This window comes from Onychomys torridus, chromosome 4, assembly GCF_903995425.1.
Source record: "Onychomys torridus chromosome 4, mOncTor1.1, whole genome shotgun sequence".
Taxonomy (NCBI): domain Eukaryota; kingdom Metazoa; phylum Chordata; class Mammalia; order Rodentia; family Cricetidae; genus Onychomys; species Onychomys torridus.
The window spans coordinates 137,317,812-137,337,339 of record NC_050446.1 but is presented as its reverse complement, the minus strand read 5'-3'; the positions used below and the strand labels follow the sequence as shown (position 1 = coordinate 137,337,339).

At 52.6% G+C, this 19,528-nt stretch overlaps 2 protein-coding genes across 11 annotated transcripts; both read left to right on the top strand.

The window, feature by feature from the left end:
- The first annotated feature begins 32 nt into the window (after nt 1-32).
- Samd10 (sterile alpha motif domain containing 10) lies at nt 33-6,809 on the top strand. 4 transcript variants are annotated; one of them, XM_036183617.1, is made up of 6 exons: nt 33-436; nt 1,318-1,401; nt 3,455-3,636; nt 3,715-3,886; nt 4,190-4,290; nt 4,487-6,809. In XM_036183617.1, the coding sequence occupies exons 1-6, from the start codon at nt 295-297 to the stop codon at nt 4,604-4,606; spliced, it is 801 nt and encodes a 266-aa protein (XP_036039510.1). In that variant the 5' UTR covers nt 33-294; the 3' UTR covers nt 4,607-6,809. The 4 variants fall into 4 exon arrangements, with proteins under 4 accessions (XP_036039510.1, XP_036039511.1, XP_036039513.1 ...); XM_036183618.1 differs by having other exon boundaries at nt 4,190-4,330; XM_036183620.1 differs by lacking the exons at nt 33-436; nt 1,318-1,401 and adding an exon at nt 1,727-2,016 and having other exon boundaries at nt 4,190-4,330.
- A 1,680-nt stretch (nt 6,810-8,489) lies between these two features.
- Znf512b (zinc finger protein 512B) lies at nt 8,490-19,528 on the top strand. Of its 7 annotated transcripts, none has more exons than XM_036184550.1 (17): nt 8,490-8,802; nt 10,234-10,359; nt 10,612-10,754; nt 11,049-11,177; nt 11,271-11,839; nt 11,938-12,164; nt 12,264-12,335; nt 12,415-12,561; nt 12,696-12,820; nt 12,915-13,007; nt 13,148-13,246; nt 13,325-13,495; nt 13,828-14,022; nt 14,276-14,377; nt 14,719-14,781; nt 15,326-15,424; nt 16,541-19,528. In XM_036184550.1, the coding sequence occupies exons 2-17, from the start codon at nt 10,236-10,238 to the stop codon at nt 16,790-16,792; spliced, it is 2,610 nt and encodes an 869-aa protein (XP_036040443.1). In that variant the 5' UTR covers nt 8,490-8,802; nt 10,234-10,235; the 3' UTR covers nt 16,793-19,528. The 7 variants fall into 7 exon arrangements, with proteins under 7 accessions (XP_036040443.1, XP_036040441.1, XP_036040439.1 ...); XM_036184548.1 differs by having other exon boundaries at nt 12,415-12,591; XM_036184546.1 differs by having other exon boundaries at nt 8,490-8,559; nt 11,049-11,839; nt 12,415-12,591.

The following is a 19,528-nucleotide window of genomic DNA, read 5'->3' as shown; positions in this document are numbered from 1 at the left end:
AAAAGACCCGCCCACCCAGATCCTTGGGCGGAAGTCAAAGATGTGGGTTTGCAAAGCGTTTCCGGTGGCGGCTGTTTGGTGGGTATGCTGTGAGAAATTGAGCACGCGTGCGCGCCCGCAAACCACTAACCATTAACGCAGCGGGCCGTGCATGCGGGGCCAAGGGTCGGTCGTACGTTCTGTTGCTGTGCCAGGAACAATTCGCAGCCTGAGTCCAGCAGGCTTTTTCAGAAGCGTACCGGTGCAGGCATGGCCGCGAGCCCGCCCTAGCCTTAGAAGACTGATTCAGCGCACATGACCAAGACTTCCGACTTGTGTGGCCACAGACAGTCGGGACTACGTGCACCCTGCAACTGCTGCTCTGCGCGCTCAGTATCCAGAGGCAGGACCTTCCCCCTTCCGCGCCGTCCCACACCCGTGCGCCTTCTGAGAACAAGTGCGAGGACCTGCGTCACAAGCTTGGGAGTGATTGTGTGCCCAGTGGCTTGAGTGGACACGCACCACTGTACTCTATACGGATATTTCTGCCTGTGTGCAGCTCTACCTGCAAAGCTATGCCAGTCCCACCTGTTGGGTAATAATAGCCTCAGGTCATGAGTCAGGCTGCACTGGGCAATAACCCTAAGCTATAAAGAATTCCTTAGCCCCAGGGATTGTGATCTCTACCTGCAGAAACAATATGTCAGTGGTATGGAAAACAACCCTGACCCCAGTTAAATCATAAAAATAACTGTAATTTCTTGGTAGCTACGAAGTGTGTGAGTGTGTCCCAGCCCCACTATATGCCCTCCCCTTCCAACCGGGGAAAGTTTGGGGTTGCTCAGTGTTTCAATAAAGCAATCTCAACCTGTTGAGATAAAGTCTGCCTCTCTACCTCACTTTTCTTACACCACCCACACCTGGGGAGAGGACCAGGCTCTAGGACAGACAGGAAAAACTGCAAGTTGCTGAGGCCTATACTCTATGCTGGACCAGGCAATCAGACTTGTGCGTCCAATGCCTTTCCTTGGGGTATTGAAGCAAACCATCATTCTGGGCTCTCCAGACAAGGTTTTAGGGAAGAATAGGATTGAGTCTGAACACTGAACCCTTGGGAACTGAGCTTGATTCAGCGGCTTAACAGAGAGGCCTAGTACTGCCTGGAGTTCAAAGCATAGTGGCCTGCAGGCAAGATTCAGCTAGTGTCTCTGGGAAGTGGGTCTGAGTTAAGAGAATGCTCCAGTAAAGAATGAGCAAGTGGGACTGGAGATACAGTTCAGTGATTAAAAGTACTTCTCTCTCTCTCTCTCTCTCTCTCTCTCTCTTTTTTTTTTCCAGAGGACACAGGTTCACCCACATGGCAGCTCACAGTTGACCCTAACCCCAGTGCCAGGGGATCCGATGTCCGCTTCTGGGCACCAGGTAGGAGAATGGTGTACAGACGTATACATTCTAGCAAAACATTCATAAAATTTAAAAGTGGGATGAATAAGTTGCTACACACGGGTATTTGGGAAAGATTGATCCGGCCCTTGGCTGGACAGGGTAGCTAAAAGGCCACAGGTGTGATTAGGACCCCCACCACTACCACACCCAGGAGATCGACAGTTCCTCGCTTGCCAACTGCAAAGACCCTCCTGAACGTTGCAGGAGAGGCAGGTCCGCAGAGTCGCACCCAGGTGCGCAAGGACGCCTTTTGCCCTGGCGGACACCCTTAGCATACGCAGCCCCGCGCGCCGCCGATACACCTCCGAGCTCCCGGAGCGCGCCTTGCGCCCAGGGCTGGGCGGCAGGTGCTTTGCCGCGCAGACTCCCCGGCCACGGGGACCGGCTTGGGCTCGGCAGGCTCCGGCGGGTGGGGACGCGGTGCGCGTTGCCCATCGTCCGCACTGGCCCCCTGGTACGCCGCGAGGGGCGTGTACCCAAGCCGCGCACTGGCGGGCTCCATGTTTACCGAGCTGAGGTCAAAGCTGAGCCCCCCGCGAGCTCGCGCCGGGGCTGTGCGTACAGGCTTCAGGGAGCGCCCGGATGTGGACGGTGAGCTGGGATGGACCCAGGAGCAGGAATATCGTGGGCGGTGGGGTAGGAGCGGGAGGAGTACCGGGCCCAAGGAGAGTACTGGGGCTGGACTCAGAGGGTTTCCGGGGACGGCCACCGAGGGGAAGTCTTTGTCCAGCATTACGGGGCAGGAGGGCTGGAAGGAGGGCGGCGGTCAGTCTCAGGCCTTGGCTTGGGGTGGGGATGACTGGCAGAAGCTTCTTCACCAAGCTGACACCACACTCTGATCACCCTTTACTTCACACAGAGAAAATCCTCCCCAAGCCCTAATTTTGGGGCCGAGGCATATAATTCAGAGGTTGGGATTGGGAAAGAATCCTTGGCCCAGTGCCCAGAGGAAATAGGCGGGGCCTGGGCAGCCCTGGCAGGTGCAACTGGCTAGAGCTAAGATGTTGGACTGGTTTCCCCCTATGAGGTGCATTCTAGCCCTAGTCCAGGGAAGGCCCTGCAAAGCCCTCAGACTACAGTGCCTATTCCCTGGACCTTGCTTCTCACTTAGAATAAGACTTACAGTACTACAGGCTACCTCTGAAGTGATGGCCACACACTTCTTAAGCCCACCTTCTTTCTTCTTTGGCTTGCAGGCACACATAGAGTCATTGTCCATATGCAGTGCTTGTGGGTGCTTTCTATGTGCCAAGACTGAGCAAGCCTTAGGGATCCAGACACTGGTTGCCCCCAGACTCATGTCAGCAGTAATTCCCATAAATGACTCTAAAACTAACTTAACAATTGCAATGAATTAGTGGGGGAAGAAGGTCCTCAGTACATCTGTGCTGACCAGTCCATTCCTACCTGACACCCTATTCACACTGGTTGTTCTGAGGTAGGCCCTGCAGAAGCCACACAGAAGGGAAATCAAGCATGTGTCCGGATTTATTTTATTTTTGTTCTTTTGAGACAGAGTTTCTCTGTATAGCTTTGGAGCCTGTCCTGGAATTTGCTTTGTAGACCAGGATGGCCTCCAACTCACAGAGATTCACCTTCCTCTGCCTCCTGAGTGCTGAGATTAAAGGCGTGCACTACCACTGCCTGGCCAAGTTCAAACTTTTTGTCAATGAGTCATACTTAGTGACTGTTGAAGACATAGATGTGTGTATACACTCTGGTCTTGAATAACATGTAGGAGGCTTATGTGCCAGCCCAAGGCAAGGGCAAAGCAAGTCAAGGCAGCCCTGAAGACGGCTCCCCTGGCCTGACTATGGGGAAGTGCATCCTCCAATCTAAGCACACTTGGGGGTAGAGTGTGAGCCATCAGCTGATAAAGGCATGTCTACTTTATCTTCTGAAAGAAGTCTTCAAGATAACTCTTACAAATTACCCACTCCTTGGTAGAAAGAAGATTTACTTGTCAGGAAGTGGTTCACAAGGGAGGAGCCTGCCCCTAACCATTCTGACTAGGAATCCCTGCATACAGCCACTACCCATTTCAGCTTCTGCCAGACCCTCCTAGAGCACACAGTGTCAGCTGAGAACATACCCTGCCACCTGCCTCGGACACCAGGCACCAGCCTTACCTGGCATGACTCCCGTAGCCAGAGGGCATCCTGCAGCAGGCCAGTCAAGCTCCTTCAACAGCCGGGCTCAGAGACCCCTCAGGTACCTACCTGCCTAATCTTAGCCCTTGCCTTCAATTTTTATTACCTTATTCTACTGACCTTACCTTCCTACCTGCAGGCTCGGCTGTATTCTGATCACTATGGCTTGTACCATACAAGCCCTTCACTGGGTGGTCTGACAAGGCCAGTGGTCTTGTGGAGCCAGCAGGACGTTTGCAAGTGGCTCAAGAAGCATTGTCCTCACAACTACCTCGTCTATGTCGAGGCCTTCTCCCAGCATGCAATCACTGGTATGGTGGGTTTTGGGTTAGGGAGGACCAGGATGCTCAAGAGAGCCTCCACCTCACTCGTATCCTCCGAGTGAGCCTCCTTTTCATACCTCTGCTGTTTGCATCTCTCCCTCTCTGCCTCTCCCACTCTTTCTGCTCTGTCTTTTGATCAATCTTGTCTTTCTCTGCCTTTCTCCCTTCAAAATCCCTGAATATCTTGCTCTACTTTCTTAGTTTTTGGTGGGTTATTTGTTTGTTTTTGGAGAGTCTTATTATGTGGCCTATCTACTTTGCCTCACTGCCTTCTTCCTTCTCTCTCCCTAGGCCGAGCCCTGCTTCGACTGAATGCAGATAAGCTACAGAGAATGGGGTTGACCCAAGAGGCCCAGAGGCAGGAGGTGCTGCAGCAGGTGCTCCACCTGCAGGTGCGTGAGGAGGGGCGGAGCCTGCAGCTGCTCAGCCAAGGTTAGTAGCAGGGACCTAGAGTACCAGGTTAGGGGAAGGGACTAGGCTGAGGGTGTAAGATGACTATTCTGACCATAGAAGGGTGGCTGGGGGCATCTGGTAAGGACCATCCTGGGTGTGCCAAAAATCCAACTCTCCCTCCCATCCATCCTACAGCTTCCTTCGGAAACATGTCCTAGCTGCTGCCTAGACTTGGACCCCAGACCCCAACACTGTGACCAGAGCCCACAGCCAAGGATGAGGCAGAGCTGGCCCTACAGCCCCTTTGGATCCTAGTGGCTAAACCTAGCCCAGTGAACAGGGAGGGGCAGGACTGCCACCTCCAGGTTCCTCTAGAGAGGCACTATAGGTTTTGCCCTGTGGCTGGGTGGGTGGTCGCTGCTTGCTTGAAGATCCTTCTTCTGGGATACAAGCCCAGGCCCACCCCCTGGTGCTGCTGGCAGCAAGCAGGGCAGCTGCCTGGGGTGAGAGTGGGGTTTGAATGTCCCCAGACTCCCAGGGAGTCTGTTTATTTATGCTCCCCCCCATCTTCTGACTCATGAGTCCAACCCTTAAGTCTTTTAATTCTGTGTTTTCCCCAGGCACCTCCAGGTCAGCTACACAGCGGGATGAGCTTTCTTGGCTCTTTCTGGTGTATCCCTTCCCTAACCTTCTCAGAGTACAGCAGGTTCAACCTGTTGTCCACAGTGATGGTCATCAGCCCAGCTAGGTCTCATGCTATGTGCTTCACTCAGTGATTACGAAACTTCAGCTTACCCTCTCCACTCACGAGATCTGAAGTTGAAAGGGGTCCAAGATGCTCAAGCTCCAAAGCCAGTATGTGGCGCAACACAGACTCCAGTGCTGCGCAGGTGACTCCATGCACAGCCCACCAGTCCAGGAATGTTCTCAATCTTACCTTTGAAGAAGTCTTGCTCTTAAGCATCTTCCCTATTCTCTGGCTCTTACAGACCATCTTGAAGAAATGTGTGTGTGTGTGTGTGTGTGTGTGTGTGTGTGTGTGTGTGTGTGTACACACCTCTGTGGCTCTCCCAAGAAAAACTGTATAATTTTTCCAAGAAAATTATGTAGGTCTGTTCTTCTCATGTGTCACCAGATACCTGAACAACCCTCCCTTGGGTTTTGGGGGCTGGTGCTGCCAGGAAGGACAGTGAGGATGCCCCTAGCAGCTCACTTGCACTCTGCCCTCTACTAACTTTCCCAGGGACTCTAAAATCTCAGGGACAGTTGAGGCTCAAGCCTCCAGTCCCCTCTGTGTGCCAGAAGCTGGCCTCAATTCAAGGTTGCTCATTACAGTTAATTTAGGCCACTGACCTGGCATCTCCCATCCTGTATGACCTCTACCCATGGAAGGGCCACTTTGTTGTGTCTGCCTGCCTTTAGAGTGCCCCAGTCCTTGTTCCTGCAACCAGAGGGTTCTCTCTGCCTTTCTCTATCCTCTGTCTTTTCTACCCTATGCTCCTGTCCTGTCTTCCTTGGTTTTTGGTCACTTTTTTATACTCTGACCAGAAAAAAAAAAAAAAATCAGAAATAAATCTGGTTCTCAAAAGCCACCAGTGTTGGTGTCTCTGAGGAGCAAAGGGGTGTTTAGGACAATTCCTATAGGTAGAACCACTAGAGGGCAGCAGTGTTGCATTCTGAAGACACTACTTGGTAACTCCAGGACACCAGGGCAAACAAGATACCAGGGCAAACAAGGTAGAGATCCTGAGGATGTTACCCCAGTTGGGACACAAGAGCCCTGACATACTCAGAACAGCTTGGGTACATGGAATGAGGCTCTCTGGAGCTGCTCTAACAATGGATTCCTTTGGTTCATGGTCTGAGAATGTAGCTTAATGATATTAAACATGGTTTGTGGCCCAGAGCTAGGTTTGATCCTCAGCACAGAGACAGAAACAGAGGTCCTCTAAAAGTAGAGAAGAATCCTTGCCTATTTTACTTGCTAGTGGCCAGTGTATTCCTGGGCTCAAGGCTACATCATTAATCTATTTCTGTGATCATTCTCTTCTGGCTCTTAAATACCTCCTTTATATTTAGAGTCCACTTGGGTGATCCAGATAGATCTCAAGAACTTCAGTCATATCTACAAAGACCCTTTTTTCAAAATAAAATATCACTACAGGTTCAGGAATTTATCTGTTGGGGCTCACTTTTCAGCCAGGTCCTGGCATACATAGCTCAATAGATACAAAGATATACAACACATATGCACAGATATAATTACCCAAGCACATAAATACTAATGCACAATCCGCCACCACTAACAAATACACAAGACATACCACATGGTACACATAAGCACACTGCATTGCAAAATGACAACACCTAGATACACACAAAAGGCAGCTGCAGGGAGGTGGGACTAGAGAGGTGACACAGTGGTTAAGAGCACTTGCTGCTTTTGTAGAGCTGAGTTCCCAAGACCCACCTCAGGCAGCTCACAACTGCTGTAACTCCAGCAGTATCTGATGCCCTCTTCTGGACTCTGCACACATACACACACAAATATTTAAAAACTCAGCCCTTTTAAATCCTGACACATAGTTACACATGGATGTGCATAACCTGAATATATTATACACATCCTACACACCCTGACATCTAGTTACCTGAATACTATCTAACACACAGGTAAGCATCAATCTTACCTAGAACAGGCCATGCAGGTATGCCATGACATTGTGATGCCTACACATGTCTGCCACATGACACACATCGTCACTTAGACACACACCAACCTGTGGGCACTGGCATATCACACTTGTAGTGGATAGCCATCCCAGCATTGGCCTGGAAGTTCCAACCCCCATTGAGGCTTCAGTAATGATCACGCCCACAAGGCGGGGCAGAGGAGGGAGCGCAAGACGGAGGATCAAGAGGAGGTCGCTCTCTTGGTTCGGGGACGCTGGACGCAGGAGGTAGACCGAGCAGAGTTCTCCAGAGAACACCGCCGGACTGTGCTATACCTTTGCCAGACCCTGCAACCTACCCCTTCATTTGTAAGTTACCCTACAAAATAAACCTCCCTTTTAACTACGTGGAGTGGCCTTAGTAATTTCACCAATACACACTTGTGAACACTCAGATTTATATAGAGAAAGCTGATGACCTTGAGTGTACCTCAGTCTGCACTGACCCCTACCAACATTCTGATGTTCCACATCCTGGTGGAATGGCAAGAGGTGTCCAGCGCCTTTAATCCCAGCATGTGGAGGCAGAAGCAGGTAGATCTCTGAGTTTGATGACAGCCTTGTCTACAAAGTGAGTTCCAGGCTAGCCAGAGGCTACACAGTAAGACCCTTTTTCAGGAAACAGAGGGGCTCAGGATGACAGTATTGTGGTTACTAAATGAAAGCCCAATTTTCTTCTCTTCCCTCCTGAATGCTTAGCTCCTCACTAGGAGATGAAGGCTGTGAATAACCCCTGGGCCTCCTGTGGAGCTCCAGGCTCTTCACTCTACCTCCTTACCAGTCAGCTTCTCCTCCCCAGTCTGCCAAAAGAGAATTTATTCCTCTCTGCTTCATTTATTCCCAAATCCTGTGGATTGGGAGGTCATTGCCCCTAGATCTGACACTAGCAGCCCAGGCTCTGGGGCAGAGAAGCTAGGTACTGGCCATTGGCCTAGGACCACTGTTCGTAATGATGGGAGTTGATTCAATAGACAGTAATTCCAATAAAGCCCAATGGTCTTACAGTGTCTAGATTGACTAAGGTGGCCACAGGGACAGGTAGAAGCTGGGGCATGCCCTGTCAGTCTGATAGGAGGTCCTACAAAGGCAGCCTTCCTTCATAGGATCCACTTCAGCAAGCGCAACCAGTCAGGTTGCTTAATCTGAGACGGGATTTGGGATCGTGTCCAGAGTTCCTGACGTGCCTCAGTTTACTGGACTGTCCACAAAGTGACTCCTGCCCTAGGCACGCGTGACAGGCCTGGAAATAAGTACCACCAAGGTTACTGATTTCACAGCCTCAAGGAGTAGGCAGGCCCCACCGGCCCCTTCCCCGCAGCGGCTGCCGCGTGAATACCGCGAGAGTTCGCCCCCTTTCCCCCCCCTACCCCCCCCCCCCGCAGTAAAACTGTCAAAGGTGGGAGGGGCGGGAGCGCGCATGTGCGCAGCACGGCGCGCAGTGTGCGCCGCCCGGACCCCGCGCCCCGCGCCCCGCGCCCCGGCCCGGCCCCGGCCCCGGCTCCGGCCTGGCCCGGCCGCACTCGTTGGGCGCTACAGGTAAGCGCCGGCCTTGCTCGCCCTACCGCGGCCCCGGCGCCATCCCGCGCCCCGCACCAGCTGTGTGCCCAGCCTGCCTCCCCGCCGCGCCTGGACCCGCGCCGCGCCCCGCTCCCCGCGCCGGCGCTGTCCTCCTCCTCCTCCTTCTCCAGAAAAAGTCGCCATTTTGGTTCACTGCCTTCGCCCCCCCGCGGTCGGCGCTTCCGGGCCAGGCTGCAGCCCGTGTCCGGCCTCAGGTGACAGGTGGGTGGCCACGGGCCTTCAGGTGCTCCTCTTGGCAGCGCTCGCCAGGTCAGGCGGGTGGCCTGAGTCCGCGGCGGCGCCCTCTTCCCTGGAGGCTACAAGCGAGATCCTGGGGACCCCAGGTGGTGGAGGGATTTTCCTCCTACTCTGGCGACCGTGCCTTACCCCTAACTCTGATCTCCGCCCAGGCACTGAAAGACTGGAAGGGCGTAGCAGGCCCTTTACGCGTGGCCTCAAATGTTAGCAGGATTCTGGATGACTCGTTTCCTTCTGAAGCTACAAAACGAGGACACCCAGAGAACTTTGGTTGATTTAAGACCCTCCCTCCCCTAGGCCCAGGATGGGGTGTTGCCCTTGGCAGTAGACAGTGACTGTCCTGACCTCTAACCTGAGTGCTTGCTCCTGGATATAGCAGCCCCTACACATCCCCTCTGATTTGAGTTGATTAAAACTGTCAAGCTCACCTGCTTGAGCCTTGCTCTTTGGTACCGCCCCCTTCTGTGGTTTTGGGTGCCTCTGAGCATGGCTATGCTCAAAGCCCCCCTCAGTTTTCAGGGTATGAGATGTCCCAAGCAGAACAGGTCCCTGGAGCCCTCACCCCCGCCCCCAGTATGCTCTGTGGCTTCAGCCTGGCAGGCTCTGGAGCTTGGGCCAGTATTGGCCATTAACTTGTTTAGCTGAAGTGGGTTCCTAAGCAAGGAACCAAGAAGTTGAGAATAGCAAGAAATGGTGGTCTGCTAGCCTCTGGTGGCTGAGGGACTGAACCATCTGGGTGGAGGGGCCCTGACTACACAGAAGGCTGAGAAGACAGGTAGGATGGCTCAGCAAGCATGGGGACCAAAATGGAGTTCCAGGGGATCTTAACTTTTCCCACAAGAGATGGATGCATGTGGTGGGGAAGTGGGCCTTCAACACCCACATTGGCTTTGTTCTGTGTCCATACAGAGGTCATCAAGGGTACCTATCTTGGTAAGTTAGTATCACATATCTGAATGGGCAGGGGCCAGGGACCTGAGAAGGTGTCCATGAGGCACCATGGTGTGGCTGCCTTTGAGCCAGCAACCACTACTGTTGTTAATTGTCCCCCAAGAGGGATATTGTCAGTCTCCATCCTATTGCATAGACCTTTTCTGAACACAGGCTCCACCTGATCCTTTGCACACTGTGGTACTATATGTCTAGATGAGGGTGAGTGTGTCAAATGGAGCCAGAGTTTCAGCTCTTTCTACACTGTTCATGCCTTCTGGGTTATTTGGAGAGACCTTGACTGTGCAAACCTCCTTCCCTGAGTTAGAAGTCCCTGTTACTTTTTGATGTGATAGATAAAGGAGGCCAGGGCTAGAGAGTCCTATTTTGGGCCTCCAGGATATCCCCAGTAAAAGTCCTGGATTGGGCCCATTCAGCTCATAGATCTGTGCACTTGCTCTATAGAGATGACTGAACCCTTCTGTGTTGGAGGAGGCCGCCGGCTTCAAGGGTCCAGCAAAAGTGGATCTGGAAAGGGTGGCAGCCGGAAGGAGGTCCAGCTTCCCATGTTACAGGACCCACCAAAGCTGGGTGAGGAGCTAGAGCAGAAATCAGTTCTAGAAGATACAGATAGCCAGTAGTAGAGTAGCTACCTTTTTGGGTATCCTGAGGACCTTCATGGGGTGGAGATTGTTAGACAGCCTGAGGCTGAGGCTCTTGTCTTAGGTTAACTGTAGCCCCTGGGCTTGGTATGGGTAAAGCAAGACTAAGTCTGGGCTTGCTGCCTGTTGGGGTTTGGTGATGTTATGCAGCCACTGAGCCTTGCTGTCTCCTGTGCTGCAGGCATGCCAGTGGTCCACAGTGGACATACAGTGCCTAGCCAGGCCTCACTCTTCTTTGACCCCGGAAACACTGCCAGTGACAGGACAGAAGGGAAGAAAAAAGGGAGGCCGAAAGCTGAGAACCAAGCTCTCCGAGATATTCCTGTGAGCTCACTTGGGGGGATGAGGAGCTCATACTGTTCAGCCTGTGAAGGCTACAGCCCTTCCCTTACCTGCCCTCTACACATCCTGTGCCAGCTTGTTTCAGCATGTGGCCTAGGGCCCTTATATCTGACTATTATAAAGTCCCAGTGGGCTATGTTGGTAGTCCACAGCATAGGTCTACAGCATGGCTTGAATACTTGCTCTGCTCTTGAGATTAAAGGGCTCATTTGGTTTCAGGGGAGCTTTGAGTCTGGGTAGCTGCAGGTCAGCAGCTTGGCCTTTTTCTCTGTCCAGCTCTCCCTGATGAACCAGTGGAAAGATGAATTCAAGGCACACTCAAGGGTGAAGTGTCCAAACTCAGGGTGCTGGCTAGAGTTCCCCAGCATCTACGGGCTCAAGTACCACTATCAGCGGTGCCAAGGGGTAAGGGGCTGTGGGTCGGGGAAGAGGAGGCCTGGGAGTGCATCTGGGCAGAGGCCCCCGGGGCCCCATCCCACACCTACCCTCCCTGCCCAGGGTGCTATCTCAGATAGGCTGGCCTTCCCTTGCCCCTTCTGCGAGGCCGCATTTACCTCCAAGACCCAGCTGGAGAAGCACCGGATTTGGAATCACATGGACCATCCCCTGCCTGCTCCTAAGCCTGGCCCAGTCAGCCGACCGGTCACCATCAACCGGCCTGTTGGGGTCAGCAAGCCCATCGGAGTGAGCAAACCTGTTACTGTTGGCAAACCAGTGGGAGTCAGCAAACCTATTGGCATCAGTAAGCCAGTCACAGTCAGCAGGCCTATGCCAGTCACCAAGCCTGTCACAGTCAGTAGGCCCATGCCAGTCTCTAGGCCTGTGCCAGTCACCAAGCCCATCCCAATCACCAAACACATGCCAGTCACCAAGCTTGTGACAGTTACAAAACCTGTGCCACTCACCAAGCCAGTACCAGTCAGCAGGCCCATTGTGGTCAGCAAGCCAGTGCCGGTCAGCAGGCCCATTGCCATCAGCAGACACACACCACCCTGCAAAATGGTATTGCTGACCAAATCTGAGAACAAAACACATCGTGCTACAGGCAAGAACAGCAATAAGAAAAGGTACAGGAAGTCATTTTGGGTGGTAAGTTGTCAGATGTGCCTGGGAGGTGAGAGGGCCACTGGGTTTGCCTGGACCTCACCTCACCTGCCACTTGCAGGGCTGCAGACAGTTTGGACACCTGCCCCATCCTGCCCAAGCAGGCAAGGCCAGAGAATGGAGAGTATGGTCCATCCACCATGGGCCAGAGTGTGACTTTCCAGCTGGGTACAGATCCCAGCAACAGCTCCCTACTGTCAGGAAGCAGGCCCTTAATGGGCAAAGAGGCACTTCAGCCTGCAGACCCAACATCCCAGCCAGAGGAGGATCCCGAGCGCACAAAGCACAGTAAGATAAAAGCACTGGGAAACTGGCCGTGGCGGGCTCTGGCCTTAAAATGGTTATGTGACCAGAATCTTGGCACTCATTTTCTCCACCCTGAGTCAGGAAGGAAACAGAAAACACCCAAGAAATTCACAGGGGAGCAGCCATCTATCTCAGGGACCTTTGGGCTGAAAGGTAAGATCCCAGCTCGTTGGAGACCTCTGAGACTAAGTATTTAGTCCATATGTCTTATCCACATTGTGTGTGCACACAGGCCTGGCCAAAGCTGAGGACAAGGCCCGAGTTCATCGCTCTAAGAAACAAGAAGGATCAGGCTCTGAGGAAGTGCGGAAGAAGGTGCTGGCCACCCCTGTCACTGTCAGCAAGGAGGCACCAGCTCCTGTGGCCCACCCAGCCCCAGGTGGGGGCTGCCTGGCAGGACCCAGGACAGGTCTCCATGGTGGGCTGGATCCTGTAGCAAAGGCATGGGGGCTGCCCCTGGAGTCCAGGGCATTCAGGAGCCCCACAAGCCTGAGGCCTGGCCCTGCCTGACAGGTGGCCCTGAGGAGCAGTGGCAGCGAGCCATCCATGAACGGGGGGAGGCTGTTTGTCCCACCTGCAATGTGGTTACCCGGAAGACCCTCATGGGGCTCAAAAAACACATGGAAGTATGTCATAAGGTAAGCCTCCTGCCCGCACCCCTACCCCCCAAGGTATTGGGAGGGAAGATCCCCTGACTTTAATGGGTTTCTCATAGTTAGGCCATGTCTACAGTTGCAGGAAGCACTCAAATGCCAGCACTGCCGGAAACAGTTCAAGTCCAAGGCTGGTCTCAATTACCACACCATGGCTGAACACAGTGCCAAGGTATGCTGCTTGACCCTCAGCTCCCTGTCTAGCCCTTACTGCTGACCCCTCATTCCACTGCTGCTCCTCTATGCTTGATTTTGGATCTGTGGCCCTAAACTCCTGACTGGCATCAGATCTGAGGCTTGCTCTGTCTTCAGCCCACGGATGCTGAGGCCTCTGAAGGAGGAGAACAGGAAGAGCGAGAGAGGCTTCGAAAGGTGCTGAAGCAGATGGGACGCCTACGTTGCCCCCAGGAGGTCTGTGTTGAGCCATATGGGAGAGTTCAGGACTTGGGCTGGATGATTGCTTACCTGGTCTCTGACCTGGATCCCCAGGGCTGCGGAGCCGCCTTCTCCAGCCTCATGGGTTATCAGTATCACCAGCGGCGCTGTGGGAAGCCAGCATGTGAGGTAGACAGTCCCTCCTTCCCCTGTACCCACTGTGGCAAGACTTACCGATCCAAGGCTGGCCATGACTATCATGTGCGTTCAGAGCATACAGCCCCGGTAAGTGGCCTATAATCTACCATGTCCTTCCTCTAATGGCCTGTGTTGTGTCATGCATGTATTTGTGAGTTCATGTGCTCCCTGATAGGTGTAACCCCTGCCTTTGGTGATCCTAAGTCTTGTGTGTCCTAAGAGGAAGGATGGGAGCCTGGTGCACTAGGTGTCTTGTTTTTCTTGTGTCTACATCTCCCACCACTTGCATGCATCTTGGGTCCTCCAATACCTGCAGAGACCACAAATGGCCTAGAACTCATGCCAACTCTAACTCCTGGTCTCTGGATGTCTTCCTTCTCCATGGCTTATACTGGCCTCTGTGTATCCTTGCTACCTAGCCCCCTGAGGAGCCCACAGACAAAATCCCTGAGGCTGAGGACCTGCTTGGAGTAGAACGGACCCCAAGTGGTCGCATCCGTCGCACTTCGGCCCAGGTTGCCGTGTTCCATCTACAGGAGATTGCAGAGGATGAGCTGGCCCGTGACTGGACCAAACGGCGCATGAAGGATGACCTTGTGCCTGAGACTGCACGGGTGAGTGGTCCACCTAAGGGATGGGCAGGATCTTGGCCCTTGGTCATTCCCTAATTGCTCCCCCAACTTCTTGGTCTCTGACCAGGACAGGCCTCATTTGATTCCCCTGTGACAGCCATGTTCTTGTGATCTTGGCCATCTACTAACCCCATCTGTGAAGGGGCAATGAGCCTGCTGCAGAAGCACATGTATTGTGTCAAAGCAGCATGTACCTCAGCCTGAAGCTCACCTGGTGCTGTGCCTGGCTTTGCAGCTCAACTACACTCGGCCAGGCCTCCCTACACTTAACCCTCAGCTGCTGGAAGCATGGAAGAATGAAGTCAAGGAGAAAGGCCATGTGAACTGTCCTAATGATGTAAGCTGGGACCGGCATATAGTGGGAGTGGGATGTTGGGGGTCTAGGATAGAAGGCATGGGTTTGGCCATTTAGGTAACAGTAGAGGTTAGGACAGTGAGTGTCCTATTGGGAAGTAACCATCTTTCATGTGGCTAGCCTATCTTTGACCCTGTGTTCCTGTAGATACCATGTCAACAAAAGGGACTTCAACCTGGGGACCCATCTACCCACCCTGCCCAAATCCAGGGCTCTGGGGACCTGCCCTCAGAGAAGCCCCAGAGTGCTCTGGGGTTGAGGATAGGGTGCCCCTTGTATGGGGTTGTGGGAGGGCTTCCTCCACAGCTGTCTCCTGCCTGCAGTGCTGTGAAGCCATCTACTCCAGTGTGTCCGGCCTCAAGGCCCATCTTGCCAGCTGCAGCAAGGTCAGTTCTGGGATTATCCCCATGGTTGGGTGGGGCACTGGGCACTCCCAGCTCTCTCTTGCCAAGGGTTTACCTGTATATGTGTAAGACCCCTACCCTGTCTACTGCATATGATCTCACAGACTAGTAGGTACACAAAACGTAGCCCAGAATCCTCTGTTCCCAAACTAGTCGTTTGGTTCCAAATCCTGCCCTGGAGTCTCCTTATCTTAGGCAATGTAAGTGTTCATCCTGAACTGAGCAGATGGCACATTTGGCTTGAGATGAGGATATTCATCAAAGGACTACGACCTATCCCTACAGCACTTGCCTCATCCTACCCTTCTCTTATCTCCTACTCCTATAGCAGGGATGGCTTAATAATTCTATTGCAGGGTAGTGTTTCAGTCCCTAAACCCACCACTGTCACACGTCCTAGAAGACAGTGCAGCTTCTCTCTGGCTGATCCCAGTCCTAACCTTTTAGCAGCAGGATAAGGGCTTGGACCAGATGTGGGTGCTTTGAATCTTCCGAAGGTTGGGTACTGGACCACTGTGCATTGCAGGGGGACCACTTGGTGGGGAAGTACCGCTGCCTGCTATGTCCCAAAGAGTTCAGCTCTGAGAGTGGTGTCAAGTATCACATCCTTAAGACCCATGCAGAGGTATGAAAGTTATCTTCTGGGCTTATAGACCTGGAGACTGGCCTTAGGAATGGGTGGTGGAGAGCAGGTGGTTCAGATGGTGTACACTGAAAAATTTGGTGTTATCGTCTCAAAATACAGTTCCTGTCCCCTGAAGTGTCAAGAGCATGGGGTGATACATCTTGAAGAAAAAAGAAAAAGCAAAAAGAATAGTCTGGGGTGCCCCAGCTTGGTACCCAGCCACTGAGTGGAGCCTACCGAGGCAGGGGAAACCCTCTGTCTTCAGCCACTTCCTAGTAGTTGCATGCCCAACCAAAAAATAGTTGAGGTGGGTTGGAAAAATGTGTCAGTGGTTAAGAGTACTTCCTGCTCTTCCAGAGGATGGGAGTTTGTTTCCCAACAACTATGTCACGAGGCTCACAACTGTCCATAGCTCTGGCTCCCTGGCCTTGGCCTCCATAGTCACCTGCACTCACATGCACATACCCACATGCAGACACACACACCAAAAAAAAAAAACCCAATAAAATTTAGTAAAAAAAAAAAAGCCGGGCGGGGGGCTGGAGAGATGGCTCAGAGGTTAAAAGCACTAACTGCTCTTCCAGAAGTCTTGAGTTCAATTCCCAGCAACCACATGGTGGCTCACAACCATCTGTAATAAGGTCTGGTGCCCCCTTCTGGTCATACATGCTGTATACATAATAAGTAAATAAATCGTAAAAAAAAAAAAAGCCAGGCGGTGGTGGCGCATGCCTGTAATCCCAGCACTTGGGAGGCAGAGGCAGGTGGAGCTCTGTGAGTTCGAGGCCAGCCTGGTCTACAGAGCTAGTCTAGGACAGGCTCCAAAGCTACAGAGAAACCCTGTCTCAAAAAAACAAACAACAACAACAAAAATTAACAAAAGAGTTAGGTCTGTAGCTTTGGCTCAAGGTCCCCAATCTTTTTTTTTTTTTTTTAGGTTTTTCAAGACAGGGTTTCTCTGTGTAGCTTTGTGCCTGTTCTGGATCTTATTTTGAAGACCAGGCTGGCCTCGAACTCACAGAGATCTGCCTGCCTCTGCCTCCTGAGTGCTGGAATTAAAGGTGTGCGCCACCACCACCCGGTCCCCAGTCTTGATTGCAAGCTTTCTCTCTCTAGAATTGGTTCCGGACCTCAGCTGACCCACCTTCCAAACACAAGAGCCAGAACTCCTTGATGCCTAGGAAAGAGAAGAAGAAAAGTCTGTCAGGAGGAAAGAAGCGGGGCCGTAAGCCCAAGGAACGGTCCTCTGAGGAGCCAGCATCTAAGCTGCCACCTAACAGGGATGACTGGCCCCCAGGAGGCAGAGACAAGGGGGCCCGAGGCTCTACTGGGAAGAAGGCTGGAGCTGGGAAGGCACCTGAAAAGTGAGCCTAGTGGGCAGGGCCTAACCACCATGCCCAACTTTGTCCAGATTAGGGGAGCCAGTTCCAGACCTGTCCTCCACCTCCACACACACACACCCATCTGTCCAGAGGGTTGGCAAACCACTCTGATCTCCCTGAAAGTGGTCCTTTCCCTGTTTAGGCTGCCTCACGTGGCTAGGTGGGGCTCCCCAGGAGTACCAGGGGCAGCAGCAAAAGTGCAATAGGCTGGGTACCCCAGCCATCCCTACAAGGACATTCTTGGACCTGGCAGAATCTAGAGCTTTGGTGCCATGGGGCATGAAGTGTGCTTGAACAGCCAAATGGCCCCTATCTCCACCTCCCTCTGGCCCAGTAGGGTCCCCACTCTGACTTCCTCAAGGCTCAGACATTCCTGGTGACCCATAATTGTGGGCTGATGAGGCACCTGAGCAGCCTGGCTGCCATCACTTTGGCCTCATCTCCACCCAACACTGGATCTCCAGTAACTCCCAGCTACCTCCCAGGACAGACCCTGTCTAGCTACTGCCATGCTACCCTGACAGCCACCCACCCATCTGTCCTCTCGCATACACTTATGACCCCCTTGCTTCTGCTTTCTACCTCTCTGGGCCTACTCCCCTCCTCTGTCATTTCTGCTGTGCTTCAAGCCTCACCCTAATGACTGGTGTGGTCATGGTGGAGTATGTAGCCTTCCAGGCAAGGAAAGAATTCTGTGTGATCTACCTTCAGGGAGGCCCAGACCCATAGCTACCAACCTGAGAGCAAAGGACTATAATGCTCCACCTCCATCCAGCCTTTAGTTTCTGATCTTGGCACCTTGAGATGTGCCTCCCTGGGGTCACAGCCATGTGAAGCAGAGGCTGGCCAGAAGGAGCCTCTAGCCCAGGAGTAGCACCTATGAGAGACTGCTTATGTCTGCCATGCTAGGTGGGCCCATAAGCCAAGTTCCGTGGAAGCCCTCATTTTGATCCCTGCTTCATCTGCTCTCAGAATCTGGTGACAGTCAGTCATTGATACAGAAACTAAAGGATAGTGAAGGATGGGGTCTCAGCTGGTGTAGTGGCTCTAGGCTGGGTCCCACCCCTTTAGGGGCCCTGAGGATAACAGGGTCTGCAGGTTGGGCAAGGCCTGGAAGAGAGATCTGGCCTCCTTCCTGGTTCTACTTTCTAACCCTACCCACCGCTCTGTGAGCCACACCAGAAGAAGGTTGGAGGGGGTGAGAACAGGCTTTTGCCAGTGTGGGTAGGGGTGGACTTGAGTCCTCTGCTTCTGATCCTGGATGATGTGAATTTTGATATTTGCCTGTGTGTGTCTCCCGGATGTTGTTGGTGCCAGTCTTGTTGCTGTGACAAGTAGCAACCTTTTTTAAATTCTGGGTTTTTGTTTATTTGTTTGTTTGTTTTCTTTTTTATACAAAACTCAACAATTTTATGTTTTGGTGCTAAGGGTTACCTGGTGCCGAAGGTAGAGCTGGGCTGTAGTACTGACTGGCACCTACCCCCTAACCTCAGGGGGAGGAGTTCCAAGGAAACTTGGGATGGAGTCTTTATACACTCCTATCTAGGAAGGCTCTGACTCTGGGCAACCCTGGCATGATATGCTGGAGGTATTGGATGGACTCTTCAATTCCTTACACACCTTTGACATGATCAGAGGGTGGCCACAGAGGTGGGTAAGATCCAGTGTCAAAGGGTAGGCTGGGGCTTTTGGGTGGTGGTGTGCAATTGCAGAAGGGAATGGGGCCCAAGTGCACTTTCACAACACCTCTGTGGGGTGTGACCATCCACCTCAGCCTCTCAGGACCTGGGTTTTGCTGGGGTTGAGTTTCCAGGACGTGCCTCAAAGCCCTGATACGGAACTTAGGGTTCTGGTCACTCGATGATTAGCACTTTAGCTCCTTTGTCTTTGAGGTGGGATTGGGTGGCTGTCAAAGGTGGCAGTTGGATAGGTACCAGCTGGTGGTGGCTGGTACGGGTTTTTGGCAAGCTAGTCTGTAAAACACTCTTCTAAGGTAGTAAGGCCCTCCCTGGGCAGGGTTTATCAGTCTGCCCACCTTCCTACTCTGTCCCAAAGGTGACCACCAGCCTACACAGACCCTCAGAGGGACCATCATGGCAGATCTCCAGGAGGTGGTGGGCTTGGACTTAGAGGCCCAAACAAACCCTGGGTCCTTGGCAAAATGCAAAAGTCAGGGTCTCTACAGATCTACCTCTGGCTCAGCGCTTGCCCTGCCCTAAAAAACAGAAAAGTGCCAAGGGCAGACATTTCATGCAGAACCAGGGTGCACTTTATGCTCCTGCACAGGCAGATATTGGTGCCTCCTGGGGGCTTTGGGGCCTTCCTGTCCCTATAGTGGTTCTGAGGGGAGAGTCGTTCCTGTGTTCCCCTATTGGGTAGAACCCAGGCCCTTTGCCCTGGAGGCCTGATTTCCCAGGTCACCCCTCATACCTGACTGCAGCGCCTCCTAAACTTTGGGTTCCTTGGTTTGGTTTTAATACAGTTCTCATTACACAAGTGCATTTCTGGCTATCACTTGTAACCATAGATATACATGCATATATATTCTATCTACAAAGTGTTTTATTTGCAAGATGTTTTGAGGTGAGCTTGGGTCCTGCCCGCCTTTTGTTCATCTGTCCCCATCCTCATACCCTGGCCCAGAGTGGTGCGGTGGTGGGCCGTCAATTGTATGTATTAAAATTACTGTATCAAATAAATGTTTATTGATTTTTTTTCCCAA